The 16,329-nt window shown below is 39.8% G+C and overlaps 1 protein-coding gene and 1 long non-coding RNA gene across 5 annotated transcripts in view; one reads left to right on the forward strand and one right to left on the reverse strand.

Annotated features, from left to right (window-relative positions):
* Thsd7b (thrombospondin, type I, domain containing 7B) overlaps window positions 1–16,329 on the forward strand; it is a 946,089-nt gene that overhangs the window by 335,040 nt on the left and 594,720 nt on the right. For all 4 annotated transcript variants that reach the window (XM_011247964.2, XM_011247966.3, NM_172485.3 and 1 more), the window contains exon 4: window positions 4,881–5,129. In XM_011247964.2, coding sequence (XP_011246266.1) covers window positions 4,881–5,129 — 249 coding nt within the window. The remainder of the gene's footprint in view (window positions 1–4,880; window positions 5,130–16,329) is intronic.
* On the reverse strand, window positions 496–7,960 carry Gm36347. Its single transcript, XR_387357.2, has 3 exons — window positions 7,887–7,960; window positions 4,099–4,175; window positions 496–866 (listed from the first exon to the last, which is right to left on the reverse strand). It is a non-coding gene; the product is annotated as a predicted gene, 36347 (long non-coding RNA).

The following is a 16,329-nucleotide window of genomic DNA, read 5'->3' on the forward strand; positions in this document are numbered from 1 at the left end:
CTGCTATCCTTAAATCCCATTTGACTATGCCCCTCTGTCTCTTCTTTTACACTGAGATTTCACTCTGCCCACTTGGATTTTCTAAAGTCATCACCATAACAGGACCCTATATGCATTATATGTGCTATGTCCCTTTGGACATGTAAACTTTGCATGTTCATAGATACTAAGAAATGGTGGGGTGATTAAAAGAGGTTTCTTCACCCAAGGCAAATGGTCGAGGTCATAGATCAAGAACTCTGTGTTATCATTAAGTCCCTTATAATCTGGAAAATGCCAAAAACTGGAAGCAGACAAGAAGTGGAAATGCAAGTGCCTCCAATCCAAATGAGGAAGTTACCTGCTGAAGCAAACCACAGCTCAAATCTCGTGGAGGAGTAACAGTTTACAGCCAAATGTGAGAGACCAGGGCCTGGAAATGAGGATTTGGGTTATCCGTGTTCTCATGTAGAAGTAACTACATGATATTTTAGTTGTTGAACAAAGAAAGGGGCATTGCTATTGTAGGTTTCAGATTTTATTTGGTGGGAGATAGTGGCTTCCTACAAATATACAGTGCATTTTTGTTTGTTTGTTTTATATTCACAGGAATGGGTTAGACATAGGGATGGGACTCAGCTCAAGGATGGGTTAGAGATAGGGATGGGATTTGACTCTGGTCTACAACATCCTAACTCTCCATAAAGTTCAGTCATTTGGCCGTGTAGAATCCTTAACACGGGAGCAGCTGACTTCTTTTCTCATTCTCCTCATCTCCCAAGCTCCTGTGAAGTTTGCTGCACATCTTTCCATCCCACGTCTGTGTCTGAGTGCCACTGCAATGTCTGTTCAGTACTAACATATGCACAGAGGTTCTATGCCTCACCCTGTTAAAGCAGACAAGAAATGCAAATGAGACCAAAAGGCTCTCAATAGGGAATGAATGCTAAACAAAATCTATATATTAGAACAATACTCAGAAATAAAATTTAAGCATTTCTGTATTATCATCCTGGATAGACAGAGCAACATAGATGGGTATATATACATGAACCATATTTAAACAAACATTTAAAATCTATGACACTAATGTATATTATTTATGAACACATTAATACTTAACTAAAGTATAAGATGTGGCATGAAATTGTATAATTCGGTTTGAAAATTCATATTTCTAAATAACAAAAATGAAGGTAGGCTTACAGTGGACATAAGAATTTTATATGAACTTGTGGGTTTATGTTTACTTAAAGGCATCCAGATGAATTATTTAGTCTTTACTAGAAAGGTACAGGATTTTTTTTTATCTCCCATTTATTTGTAAAAAGTATTTAGTGGATTTAAAGCAGTCCTAACCGCAGGGCTAATGACCTAAGGTACCTCAATAATGGCTTTTATTTTGTAACACTTTCTGTTAATCTGTAAGCATAAACATGTCTTTGCATTTCTAGAAGAGGCTAAAAGCTAGGGGAGTTTTTAAGTTGCAAAGATTCCCTTTACAGCTGAGTACTTGCAAGGTAATTTACAGATGACAGCATGATCTATAAATGTCAAGCAGGCATAATTATCACAGCATCTCCAGTTTGGAAGACAAATCCACAGCTTACGCCTGTTTCATTAAAAAGGCACACTGCCTTCTATGAAGGGATCGATTCCCGTTTTGGTGTGGGTAGGAGTGTTCATTGTGTGCTGTTGTTTATAGGGTGATTCCACTCACACGAAAGGTCAGCACAAATCTAGGGATGGGGAGTGCATGGATCATGCTGTATTGTCCTTTTTCTTCTGCAGATAGTGAACCTCAGTAGACAGGAGACTAACTGGATGCAGACATCAATGTCCAGATATTTATGACGTTTCACATAGAGTACTCAGAGTCCCTTAATTACAAAGTATTTCACAGGTTGAACTAGAAAGGGAACATATATGGTACTTTTAAATGTTATTAGTTATTATTATTATTAATTTAGCCTCAGAATATGAGCTTGTAAGAGCTACATCTCAGGGGGATAAAATCCTTTTATTAAAATATAAAGAAAGCAAAAGATTAGGAGTCCTTTACAAAATGCTCTGGGCTTAATGGACCCTGTCATGTCTGTGTTCATTGACTCTGAGGCCAACTGGCTAATAAGCTGCTGGTGTCTACCTGCCTCCACTCCTCTACACTTGGATTATAAGCATTCACCACCACCCCTGAATTCAAGTAAAGGATCAAGCTTGGCCCTCATGCTTGTTCTACTAAGGTTTTACTGACTACTAAGGTTTTAGAGCACTTCCCTGGGCCCCAAACCTTTCTTTATGAAGGGAATGTAAAGGGCATTTTGGAAAAGGAAAACCATTTTCTAAAATCACAAATGACTTGAAAGTGTTGACTAGACTTCTGAATCTCTTGGCTTCGACTGTTAGGGCAAGTGCCATGCATTTGGTTGCTCAACAAAATAACTTGATTTTCTCAAAATCTAGAATCTGGGCATCCAAGACCATGGTGTAGTGGCAGGGTACTTTCTGTCCTTCCTCTAGAACTTGGACATACACAGCCTTTGCCTCTGTCTTCCCAAGTTCTCTGTCTCTCTGTCTCTCTCTGTCTCTCTGTCTCTCTCTCTCTGTCTCTCTCTGTCTCTCTCTGTCTCTCTCTCTGTCTCTCTCCCTCCCTCCCTCCCTCCCTCCCATCCTCCCTCCCTCCCTCTCTCTTGCCCACCCTATCATGACACATGCTGTCCTCTTTATTTTCTAAATGTTCTAATGTTCATGTTCTAAATTTCTAAGTGTTCTAAATGGAGTTTAGGCAGTGACACACTGGATAGAACATTCATCTGTCATCATCTAAGAATGTGACATTAACCTTCAGTGGCTTAACAAAGCATATGGATATGGAAATGTCACTGTAAACTGCTCACTAGTACAAGCAACCATGAGCATGTTTTCTTGTACACACTTACATATCTTCCCAAGTTATACATCTCAAAACAGTATGGCTATGGATGGAGGGATCACTCTGAAAACATGTGTGCAGCCCAGTATTCCATCAGCCTAAGTTGGCTTATTTTGGGAACTAGCATTCAAACATTGACATGTATATATTTCTATGAAAATTATCCTTTTCCTCTTGAAGTTTTAGGTACTTTTGACCTGAATTAAGGTTGAGAAAAAATAAAAGAATTGGAGTCAATATGTGGAATATCATCTTTATAATTCTGATTTTCTTCCAATCAAATTTGTTTAATCTCTATTAAATGAATGTTCTATAGCCCATAACATGAAATGTTTTCAGACCTACTTTTTCAAAAGATTTATTTTATTTTAAATTATATGCCTGTGTGGGAGTATATGCATGTGAGTGCAGCTGTCTAATGTGGCCAGAAGAGGTCATCAGATCTTCTGTAGCTGGAGTTACAGACAGCTGTAAGATGTCTGACACCGATGCTGAGATGCTGCTAACTGAGCTCAGATTCTGGCTCTTAGAGGGACTACTGAGACATCTCTCTTGCCTCTCTGCTCCATTTTTGAATAACTTTCCTGCATCCTGTCTCCTTTCTTTCAGTCTCACACTTCAATACTTCAGCAAAACAAAATGGGTTTTAACTTCTTCCCAGGGATGCTTGTAAAGCTTTAGCACCAAGGCTTTTGGGATTAGAGAAGATTGATTTATAGCACTTGCCAATTTTTATAGTGAAAATACTCCCTTTATGGTCATTTTTAAAGTTACTTACACAAAGCCAAGTGGTATGAAATTTAACAATTGGGTCCAACTCACCATAGGTTCACATCCCAACAGGGTAGTAGTATCTCAAGGTTTCATGTGGACAATTCCTTTGGATAAAACAGTTTTCTCTTGCATCTGAGGTGCTCCTATCTGCCTTTTGAAATACCAGCATTGACAGCCTTCCCAGCTGGCTTATCACTCCCTCTCTTGTGCTTCTCAGTGGTATAATTGTCACAGTGTTGACTTCATTATATGTGACTGCTCTAATATATCTGCATTCCAATCAGACTCTTGAACTATTCGCTTCTACTCAAACTTTGCTTGTGAAAAAATTGGTGCTAAGAGCCAAATAGTATGTAGAAACATAATCAATACCCCATTTAAAGAAGTATCTCAATAGTTTTAAGATTAGATACCTTAGTCTCAAGCTTCTGTTTGCCTTCACAGGACAGTGAACAAATTATATAGGCTCTGTGAATCCAAGTTCTTCTCTCTGCAAAGTGGATATAATAAAATGTAACTCAGAACATAGCTGTAAGAGGGCACAGCCCAGGCCAATTCACTAAATGTTAATAGTTTATATCATGGAGGGGACACTTCAGGCAAAGGTAGAGTGTATCTTCTATAGGCGTCTGTCTAGGGTGAGGCAGTTTTGTTGCTACATGTAAAACAGAGTAAGCATTTTTTTTTGAGATAGGGGGTATTACCTAGAACTCCTAGTCTCAAGAAATCCTCCTGCCTCAGCCTCCTAAATAGATATAGCAATAGATATGTTCCACTGTTTGCAATAAGTTTATGCTCTTAATATTTAATATATATGATAGTTCTGTTCTGATGTCTGTACCTTAAAAGAGTCCCACTAAAATGCTAAATTAGAGCAAGTGGGATGTCTCAGGATATTAAAACACTGATGCCAATCCTGACCCACATAATTGAAAGGAGAGAACCAACTCCCCAAAGCTGTCCTCTTACCTCCACATATATGCCTTGGTATACACACATACACACTCAAACCAAACACAAACACACACACACACACACACACACACACACACACACACAGAGAGAGAGAGAGAGAGAGAGAGAGAGAGAGAGGTCACACTAATTATTAACCATTTTTCTTATAGTAAGACTTTCATAATGCTGGTCAGACCTATTTAATCTGTTTCAATTTTCTTTTCTGCTATCATTCTTTCAGCCTTTGTGTTCGTGATTCCTTCCCTCTGACTGTCCAGCCTTGTGTGATGCCAAAAGACTGTGAGACTTCTGAATGGTCTCCATGGAGCCCCTGTTCCAAGACCTGCCGTTCTGGGACTTTATCACCTGGAGTTAGAAGCAGGAGCCGGAACGTGAAGCATATTGCTATTGGAGGTGGCCAGGAATGCCCAGAACTTCTTGAGAAAGAGACCTGCATTGCTGAAGGGGAATTTCTGCAACCATGTCCCAGGTATTTCACTCTTGAGTATTTTAATAGCTATAACCTCCTTTGAAGTGGTGATAGAAAGGTTAGGATCAGTAAACCAGGCAAAGACCTGTTTCTACCAAATATTTCTCAGTGTATGACTCCTTTATTTGACAATGCAGCACAGTGGCTTGAGAGCAGGAACTTCATCGCAGGATCTCACCATTCAAGTTCTGTTTCCACAGCACTGATGCCACAAAATTTCTAACGTACCTCAGTGTTTCTCATCTTCTCATTCTATTTTCTTCCTCTAGTTCTTCAATAGAGTAAATGATGAAAGTGTTTGTTACATTTACTTGGTGTAAAAGACACTTGTGAAGAAGTTGTCACTAGTCCAGAGTCCTTCATAACATGCTCACTGTGCAAATAAGGCCATCAGCAGAGATATTAAATAGTCTCCTGGTGTTGTATTGCTAATGAGTTGCAGCACTCAAGTTCAGAACCTCTTATGAACCTGTATCTTTGCCAGTCTTTGCCACAACTTCTTTTCTGAGTCCCTGGCAAGGCAGAGGATATTGGAAACTGGCTCACTATCCATTATAAGCCAGATTCTAACATCTTTATATTCATTTGGAGTTGGGGGAGGCTGTCTATATTGCATTTTGGTAAAGGCCTCCAGGGTATCTCTTTTAGGTTGTGGGGTTGTTGTGAACTCCAAGCTCATAATGACAAAAAATCCCTGAGGATGGTTGTCTATTGGGAAGTCTATTAGAAATACAGAGATGTCCTGAACTCCCTATTAGATATATATCTATTTACAGGAGACAATTTTTAGAGCTTCTTGTATCCTTGAAGACACGAGGATGAAATTTCTATTCCCAGAAAAATATTAAACAAGGCAAAAAAATGATCTCCTTTTATAAATCAATCATCTTGTGACAAACACAACTTATGCTCTTGTTTTCCTGAGCCTGGGTAGCTATTAAACTGGGAGAGAGCATGTCATCCCCTCGTGTTGGTCTTACAAGTAGTTGTGAGCTGTCTGAATCTTCCTTAATGCTGAATAAAGTGTATATTGTGGAATTCAAAGATACATCTCTGTTGTAAGATTTCTAGACTATTCCTCCTATACCTTCTTGGTCAGTGTTGACTGAACACTCTCTGTCTGCTATTTGTCTATCATCTATCAACTTTGAATATTACTAAAAGGTCTCCTGGATTCTTCTAAAAGTTTGTTATTTTTTAACAAATTATGTGTATATGTGTGCTTGTGTCTGAATTCATGCAGGGGAGTATCATTACCCATAGAAGCCAGAGAGGGCATTGGATCCTTTGGAGGTCTTATTTCAGGTGGTTGTGAGCTGTCTGATGTAAGTTCTGGGAACTGGACTCAGGTCCTCTGCAAAAACAGTACACTCATAAGCACTGAGCCATCTCTACAGCTCCAGACTCCTTAGATTCTTATTTCCCTACACTTCAGGAGCACAGCAGCATGCACTGCACGATCCCTTACATATTAACCACATAGAACTCAGTGCATGTTGTCCATTTTACAGCCACCTCTCATAACACTGATTCACAGAGAATGATTGGCTTGCAGATGATATAACTAGGATCTCTTTCTATTTCAGGGCTGGATATACATGCAATCAGACTTTATGTCCATCATTTATTTGCTGTGGCATCTAAAAGAAGCTACTTATCTTCTCTAGGTCATGCCTTTTGATACTGGAATTGTTAATTGTATCATTTAGACTATCGGACTGAAACAGAGACTGGGTGTGAAAAATACCAAGCCAGTGCTTAGGACATAAAGACAGTACAGAAGGGAAGGTCTTGTCTTTCTCTTTTAGGTATAATTCTATTCCTTTCATAAAAAGAATGTTCTTGTTCCTTATATGACATATCATAGTAGTTACGTGATGAATATTATTTCTTTTGCATGTTTTGGAAATCTTTTATTTTTATTTTTTAAATTAATTTATTTTTTACATTACATAATTTATTTCCTCCCATTTCCCCTCTGACTGTTCCACATCCCATACTTCTTTCCCATCCCCCTGTCTCCACGTGGATGTCCCCATTCCCCATGCCACCTAACCTCTAAACTCCCTGCAGCCTCCAGTCTCTTGAGGGTTAGGTGCATTATCTCTGAATGAACACAGACCCAGAAGCCCTCTACTGTATGTGTGTTGGGGAGCCTCATATCAGCTGGTGTATGCTGTCTGTTTGGTGGTCCAGTGTTTGAGAGATCTCGGGGGTCCAGATTAATTGAGACTGCTGGTCCTCCTACAGGGTGTAAATCTTTTCTTATGGATGTCTAATTTGGATTTTGTAATTGTGTGCAGGTAGGCATAGAGTTATCATCATATACTATTGTGGGTCAGTAATATAGCAAAGGCATAACTGAACCAAAGATGAAGGCTTTGTAGAAGAGGAGAGTTTCTCATTCAGCGAGACTCGTTGAGAGTGAGAGGGGTCATTCACTGTTACCATGAAGACTCACTCAAATTAAGCTATGCATACTGGGACATACTCAAGTGTTTATGTCATTTCTTAACAGCAAACTAGGTTGGGACTGGGATAACTATGTACCCAAAGTAAGGTCCTTTAGGGATCTTCATTCATTGATATTTAATGTCTGGAAATAGAGACTTGCAGGTTAGTCTGATGACAAGCTGTCCCTCGAATTCTGCTGTTTCAACACAAGCCTGAGTTTAGCATTTATTTAAAAAAACAAAACAAAACAAAACCAAAACAAGCAAGCAAACAAACAAACAAACAAACAAAAAAAACCCAAACCTTTTTAAATGTTGAATCTGCTGGAAATGAGCTTCTTGGAGGAATTACTGAAGTAGCAACCAGTGTTGCCTGCCGAGAGCAATGTGTTAACTAATGTTTCTCCTTGGTTATGGGCAGGAAAGCAAATGCCCAACAACAGAGAAATCAGCATCAGCCACTCTTCCTGTTTATCTGGGTTCTGGGCTGTGGCTTCTACCACAGGAAAGATACAGCACACAGCATAAAGGCTGTGCATCTCCTTTTGTTTCTTATTTGACATTGGTGATTAAAACTCATTGTGAGCAGTGAAAATGAAAACAAAAATCTATTAAGGAACACAAATGCCCCTATCTCTATCCCAGAATTCATGAGTGTCCACACACATCAAACAATTTAATTCACTCCATTTTTTTTTCATAGCAGGAAAATACATGGTTCTGTGCATCTTCACGTTGTTTTGATTAAACCCTCACACTGTGATTTGGCTTCACTCTTCCTCTGTCTTTTCTGTGGAAAATATGTTCGATCATTAAATAGAGTTCTCATTCAGTGCTAAGTCCAGGGTTAAATGTAGGGAGACTTCAAAGAGCACAATAGACAGATGCCACTCCCTTTATGGACACAGACTTCTGTTACATGAAAAACCAAACAAATAAAATTATATAAAATTTATTTCTGACAGATGAGTTGTTAAAATAAAATCCTAATATTAGGTGAAGAGAGAAACTTCTGGAATGGTGTAGTGGGCTTGGTCAGCACCACTTATAGAATTAAATAGTGTTAGTAGAGAAAGTTTTTTAAACAAGATCTATTTGGGTTAGGGATATTTTAAAAAAAATGAATAACTAACCACTTTGGAAATTAGGATATAGATTCTCCAAGAATAGCAGGTGAGGGAGAAGAGACTCCATCCCTGTAAACGCCCACTTTCCTCAGCAGCTGGGCTCCATATACTCAGCACAGCTGTGACCAGTGTGTGTCAGTGCTCAGAGCACCAGTGTGTGGCAAGAAGCTTAACCAACAGGAGCAAGTGTAAAGGTGCTGCTGAGAATAGAACGTGTTGGACGTTGTGTAATTTAATTTAAATGATCAGAACTAGTCCTGTGGTGCTTATAAGGGCACACTTTAGAATTAAGAGTTAGTGCTGTCTACACTTGCCTCATCTCAGGGGTGTGCTTTTGACACAGACTCAAGGACAGCTCAAGCAACACCCTTCTCCAACCTCACACAGTTGATTGGCAGACCACATACTCTTCTCTTCAGCTACAGGATAACATTAAACATATTAAGTGAGGGTGATAAGTGTGGGAAGGAGATGTCTCCTTTTCACCTGTGACTCTGAGTTCTATGGGATTCTTCTCACTGTTGTGTATTATTTTCTGTCCTCAGACACTAAAAATATATGCAATGCATAAAATTGCCTAGGGCCTTGTATCCCCCCACCCCCCAGTCACAGTGAAAGTGCAAAGTATTAGATCCACATGCTAATGCTTCCAAACACTGTGCAAGCAGAGGCAACCTTGTGTACTGTGAAGTCCTAATAAAGCAAAGGACAGGGGCCTATCACGCATTAATCTCCTCATGTCAAAGAAGTAGGACAGACCAACATTCTGAAGTAGCTGCAAAGAGATCCCCATTCTAGTGAAAGAACTTGTAATGATCACACGAGGGTGTTTGAGAAAGAGACACTTGCAATACATCTGTGTTAGAAATGACACCTCCCGCCAGCAACTTCTATCACCTGTGAGTGGTAGACAAGTTTTCATATGAAAATGGCTGTTCCTCCTCTTACATAATCATTTAAAATTTGAAACTGCATGTCAGGCAGCTCTATGACATAGTGACAGTGACCAATGATAAGTAAATCTCTTAGAAAGTTTCAAGGCAGAAGCTGCATGGCTAATGGTGCCACATAGACTATGCAACACTACCACAGAGAAATGACAATTTATTAAACATGGTTTCAATACCTTGGCCTAGCACAGAAGAGATAGGTTCTGTGAAACCACCCTTCCCTCCTCACTACTGATATGTGGGAATTTATCTTTATTATGAGGAGGTTAGAAACCCTTGGCAAATGTCTTTCTGTGCAAACTCATGCTGAGAGGCATTTCCAGGCTCCCACATTCCCTTTCGATTTGCTCATTACATGGCTCCAGGGATCAGCTCAGATATCCCTAACATCTCATTGAAGCACTGAGCTCAATTTTAGATTTTCTAGATAAAAGTCTTTCTTCCTTGTGTCAACTCTGGAGATTAGAATTTGGGGGGTGACTGTTGGAGCCTGCCAGAATGTTAGGAAGAGTATGGGTTAAAAACCCATCCCGACTGGTTTATCTTTGCCCTATGGCAAAATAAGAAAGAACTCTGGGGGCCATTTCTCTTCAAAATCTGCTTCAGTCTCTCACAAGGTTAATCAAAAAATGAGGAAACAGAAAACATCGATTTGTTCATCCAGTGAATCTTGAAAATTTTGTTCTTCCAAAAAGGATAGTACCTACACATTGTCTATGAGTGCTTAGCAATGATGTTGTCGAATGTGAACCCACACAGCTGGGCTGGCCTGCTTAGCTCCCTCCCTCTGTCCCTCCTTCCCTCCCTCCCTCTGTCCCTCCTTTTCTTCCTTCTGTCCCCTTTTCCTCCATCTCTCCCTCCTTCCTCTCTCCCTCTGTACTACCTTCTGTCTTTTATCCCTCCCTCTCTCCCCTTATTTCCTTTCTCCTTTCCTTCCAAGAGCACATAGAAGAGTGTTTGGTTCATAATCAGTGCTCAATAATCACTGGGTAAATGACTGGCTCCTCAAATGCTAGAAAGATCCAGAACAATATTTTGCATGCATATGGTATTGCATACATACAGTTATCATATAATTTGTGTGAAACCAAGGAAGGTATTTTTGTAAAAAGAATCTGAAATTGGCTCAATGAAGATAATCCAGTAGAAACTATCCCAGACAGTGATGACTATAGAGACCTTGTGCACTCTCAGAAGGTCTCCTCTGATAACGCCTCTGATTTTCCAGATTAAAAAGCTTCTGTTTTCACTGGCTATAACCATTAACTCAGGTAGGTTTAGGAGTGAGATCACAGTCTGGATTTGTTCATAACTTGGCTTCTAACACATATCACTAATCGCACCTTTTAAATCTCCCATTGATTTCTCTCAGTGCACCCAACACCCCACACATAATACAAGCTCGATAAAGAGTTGTCAGATAGATTAATGGATTCTTTAAGGAGGCATTGTTTCAGTTGTTTAAATTAAACAAATTTCCGCAGCAATTGAGAAGTAAAGGAGCCATACCCTGGAACCCTAGAACACGGTGGAGACTCTGTTGCAGAAACGGAACAAGTTTTCTAAGAATTTGAAATTATTTCCTCGGGACATTGGCACCTTTTTATTGGATCTATCTATTACTAGAGAATGTAGTTTCATGAGTCCTCCTAGACAGAAGATCTGTTCCCCAGTTAGTGTAAGGAAGTTAACGTACTGTTAAGTGCTGTGCATAACGAAGGAAGTCTATTAATAATACATATGTGGAGTTTGGCTAGCAAAGCCATCTGCTGCAGAGCAGAGAGCCTTGCAATTCAGAGTAGCTTTCCATAATCAATAGCCCACTCTATCCAATAAAAAATTACTAGAGCATAAAATGTATAAAGGCTTGACCAGTTCTCTTATGTTGATGGTCTGTTCAGGGAAAAAAAAAAGACACGTTAATTCTTTTCCAAGTGCATTTACAACTTTCAAAGGACAACAGACATTATCATAAATTAGTCACGCTGCAGAGCACTGATTTTTAATATACGCACACATTTAATTTGAATACCTTTTGTTGGAGTTTCAATTCTAGGAGTGTTTGCAAATCTATATGTGTTCAATCAAAACATGACTGTTAACTAATGCAATTATTCTATCAATCTGTCATCATTAAATCACTTAAGATTCTATCCCATGTTCTTGGCTTCATATCTCAGCCATTTGAACAGGGAGAGAGAGAGCCCATGCTTTAAGCAGCCTCGAGCCTTATGAAAGTGTCAAAGCTTAGATTTGAAAGGCCAGAGGCTGCAGCAGAGTTGGTGCCTTGTGACTCTTAGAATCACTTTATGACATAGTGGTACAATGGAAATCTTTAAAGAATCTGTGCTGAGTGCTTCATATATATATATATATATATATATATATATATATATATATATATATAGACTGTTTTCATTTAGGAGAGCTGTACTCGTTGCCAAAAAAAAAAAAAAAATGGGGATTTAAAAATTTCCCTTGCTTTATATGTTGGCTTAGTTACAGAGTTCCTTGAGTTGGTTATCACTCAGAAATCCATGCTGCCTGAGTTGTTTGATTCTAGAACTTCAAGTTCCCCTGTCCTAGCCTAGACTTTTTTTGACTCCTGCATTTTGTATGAGAAATGCATTTCTACACTTAAAAAGATTAGTATTTGAGTGAACATTGGTATCCTTTACAATAGTTAATATGTTTATTCTTTGAAATTCACACAGTCCATATTGATCCTAGCCTTCATCCGGCCTCTCACCAAGCACCCTGTCCCCAGGAGCCTCCTCCCCCTCCTTCTCAGCTTCACATTCATTTTTATTGCTCTTTTTAGGTTATATCTTTACTTTTTTTGAGTATGTATTTTTTAAATTAGGTATTTATTTCATTTACATTTCCAATGCTATCCCAAAAGGCCCCCCCACTACCCCCCCACTTCCACTTCTTGGCCCTGGCATGCCCCTGTACTGAGGCAGACAAAGTTTGCAAGTCCAATGGGCCTCTCTTCCCAGTGATGGCCGACTAGGCAATCTTCTGATACATATGCAGCTAGAGACACGAGCTCCGGGGGGTATTGGTTAGTTCATATTGTTGTTGCACCTATAGGGTTGCAGATCCCTTTAGCTCCTTGGTTACTTTCTCTAGCTCCTCCATTGGGGCCCCTGTGATCCATCCAATAGCTTACTGTGAGCATCCACTTCTGTGTTTGCCAGGCCCCGGCATAGTCTCACAAGAGACAGCTACATCTGGGTCCTTTCAGCAAACTCTTGCTAGTGTATGCAATGGTGTCAGCGTTTGGAAGCTGATTGTGGGATGGATCCCCAGATATGGCAGTCTCTAGATGGTCCATCCTTTCGTCTCAGCTCCAAACTGTGTCTCTGTAGCTCCTTCCATGGGTGTTACAAATTGGAAAGGAAGAAGTCAAAATATCACTTTTTGCAGATGATATGATAGTATATATAAGTGACCCTAAAAATTCTACCAGAGAACTACTAAACCTGATAAACAGCTTCAGTGAAGTAGCTGGATATAAAATTAACTCAAACAAGTCAATGGCCTTTCTCTACACAAAGGATAAACAGGCTGAGAAAGAAATTAGGGAAACAACACCCTTCTCAATAGTCACAAATAATATAAAATACCTTGGTGTGACTCTAACTAAGGAAGTGAAAGATCTGTATGATAAGAAGTTCAAGTCTCTAAAGAAAGAAATTAAAGAAGATCTCAGAAGATGGAAAGATCTCCCATGCTCATGGATTGGCAGGATCAACATTGTAAAAATGGCTATCTTGCCAAAAGCAATCTACAGATTCAATGCAATCCCCATCAAAATTCCAACTCAATTCTTCAATGAATTAGAAAGGACAATCTTCAAATTCATCTGGAATAACAAAAAACCTAGGATAGCAAAAGCTCTTCTCAAGGATAAAAGAACCTCTGGTGGAATCACCATGCCTGACCTAAAGCTGTACTACAGAGCAATTGTGATAAAAACTGCATGGTACTGGTATAGTGACAGACAAGTAGGCCAATGGAACAGAATTGAAGACCCAGAGATGAACCCACACTTATATGGTCACTTGATTTTTGACAAGGGAGCTAAAACCATCCAGTGGAAAAAAGACAGCATTTTCAACAAATGGTGCTGGCACAACTGGTGGTTATCATGTAGAAGACTGCGAATTGATCCATTCCTATCTCCTTGTTCTAAGGTCAAGTCTAAGTGGATTAAGGAACTCCACATAAAACCAGAGACACTGAAACTTATAGAGGAGAAAGTAGGGAAAAGACTCGAAGATATGGGCACAGGGGGAAAATTCCTGAATAGAACAGCAATGGCTTGTGCTGCAATATCTTTATTTTTAATAAGGTGTTTGCATGTGTACATGTATGTGCATGTGCCCATGGGTGCAGGTGGTTGGGGTGGACACAAGAGGGTGTTGGATTCCTAGGAGCTGTAGCTACAGGTGGTTGTGATCTGCCTAACTTGGATCCGGGAAACTAAACTTGGGTCTTCTGCAAAAGCAGCAAGTGCTCTTAGCCACTGAACTGGCTCTCCAGCCCCATGATGTTATGGCAATTCTGTTGCTGCTGTTGATGATGATTTGATTGCACTGTCATTTAGGCTGCATGTAACATCTGAGAATGATAGAATCTCATATCTTAGTATTTAAATCTAATGCAGGTGTTCAGATTGACCACCAGTGGGTAACAGGATATAGGCATGAGTTCATGGGTTCAGAAACTAGATTCTAGGATGTAAACAGAAAGGAAAGGGCTGAGTTGGTCAGTTATAATGCCTCCTCATGTCTATCTCCCTGGTATCTTGAATTTTGACATCTTTCTGAAGCTCTATCCTCTGAGTCTTCAATGTCAAGGAGTTTAACTATTTATATGTGGGCAAGGAAGAAATGTAATAATCATTTGTCATTCTTCATTTTCTCCTCTATCCTGTGCTTAATCTATTAGACAGTTGTTTCCACCTTCAAAGGGCATCTAGGATGCAATTTCCTTGCTTCATGCTCAACAGGATTATTACAGACTGGCTACCCTAGACTTATAAAGATATCTCTCTTATCATTCCTTTCACCCTTACCTGTACTCTTCACTGCCCTCCTGGGTGATCCTTTTAAAACCACTTCACCTTATTACCACCACCACCCCAAATTTTTATAATTTCTATTATTGCCTTGTGGAAACCATCACCTTTACACTATCAAGAAAGGTTCTCTATGTAGTTTGGTGTTGAATCTCTGCACTGAGAACATCTGTTGTGATCATAAAAAGAGAAATAGCTATTAAGATACATTCTGGCGGGATGTGGGGGAAGGGGGTACGTCAGTTGGCCCAGGCCGAGGCATCACTTCCCCATGAGAGACCAGCTACAGGGTGGTATAGTATAGTTAGGGCATGGGGAGGGGAGTTAAGAGAGTAGTAGAGGCAGAGAAAGTAGAGAGAAGGAGAGAGTAGAGAAGTGAAGGCTGGCTTGACCATATGGAGATAGGGAGGAAGGGAATGGGGAGAGAGGGGGCAAGCAGGAAGCAAGAGTAAGAGAGACAAGAGAGTAAGAGAGAGAGGAGGGGCCAAGATTCCACCTTACATTAATCAGAATGGCTAAGATCAAAAACTCAAGTGACAGCACATGCTGGTGAGGACATGGTGAAAGAAGAACACATCTCCATTGCTGGTGGGATTGCAAACTGGTACAACCACTTTGGAAATCAATCTGATGGTTCTTCAGAAAATTGAAAATAGTTCTACCAGAAGACCCAGATATACCACTCTTGGACATACCCAGGAGATACCCCACCATACTGTAACAAGGACACATATTTTACCATGTTCATAGCAGCCATATTTGTAATAGCTAGAAGTGGGAAACAACTCAGATGTCTCTCAACCAAAGAATGAGTACAGAAAATATGGTTCATTTACACAGTGGACTACTGGTCATCTATTAAAAATGAGAACATAATGAATTTTGCAGGAAATGAATGGATCTAGAAAGTTTTTTGCCTCATTTTTTTTAATTTTCTTCACCTTGTAGCTCTCTTTCCTCTAACCAAAGTTCTGAAATTTAACCCCTTGAAGCTACAAGAGTGTAATTACAAAACAATTCCTTAATAGGGATCCTAAGTCATGTTTCTGTGTGACTAGAAGGATTATCTTGATAGTGAGAAATGCTATTGTACAGGCATTACTGACAGGATCACAAGGACCAATGGAGAATATTTGTGTTTTAGTCCCAGATACAATTCCTCCAACCAGTACCAGTACTTGTTGGTTCTTGGATTAACCAGGCAAGCAGAGCACCTGTTTATTCTTTATTCTTTACAGCCAGATAGTCAGGAAAAAGGCAAATCAATCCTATACATATGCCAGAGTAGGTGGCATGGAAATTCACTCACTTCTTTCCTTTGGTATTTATCCACACCACTGGAAACCACTTACAGAGGGTTGCTTCCCCAGAGGGCATAGGTCTCTGGTTTCTAAAACTCCATATTCTTCTCCTGAGCTGGAGGGCAAGATGAGGATGTGTTGAAAGGCCCCAGAGTTGGAGACAGGCATTTGCAAAGAAGCCAGGTCTTTGACACAGACTCAGTCATTAAAGAGAATGTTGCAGGCTGGAGAGCCAGCCTTTGCCAAGGCCCATCTCCACAAGCATTTCTGAGGAAGCAAGAGT

This window comes from Mus musculus, chromosome 1, assembly GCF_000001635.26.
Source record: "Mus musculus strain C57BL/6J chromosome 1, GRCm38.p6 C57BL/6J".
Taxonomy (NCBI): domain Eukaryota; kingdom Metazoa; phylum Chordata; class Mammalia; order Rodentia; family Muridae; genus Mus; species Mus musculus.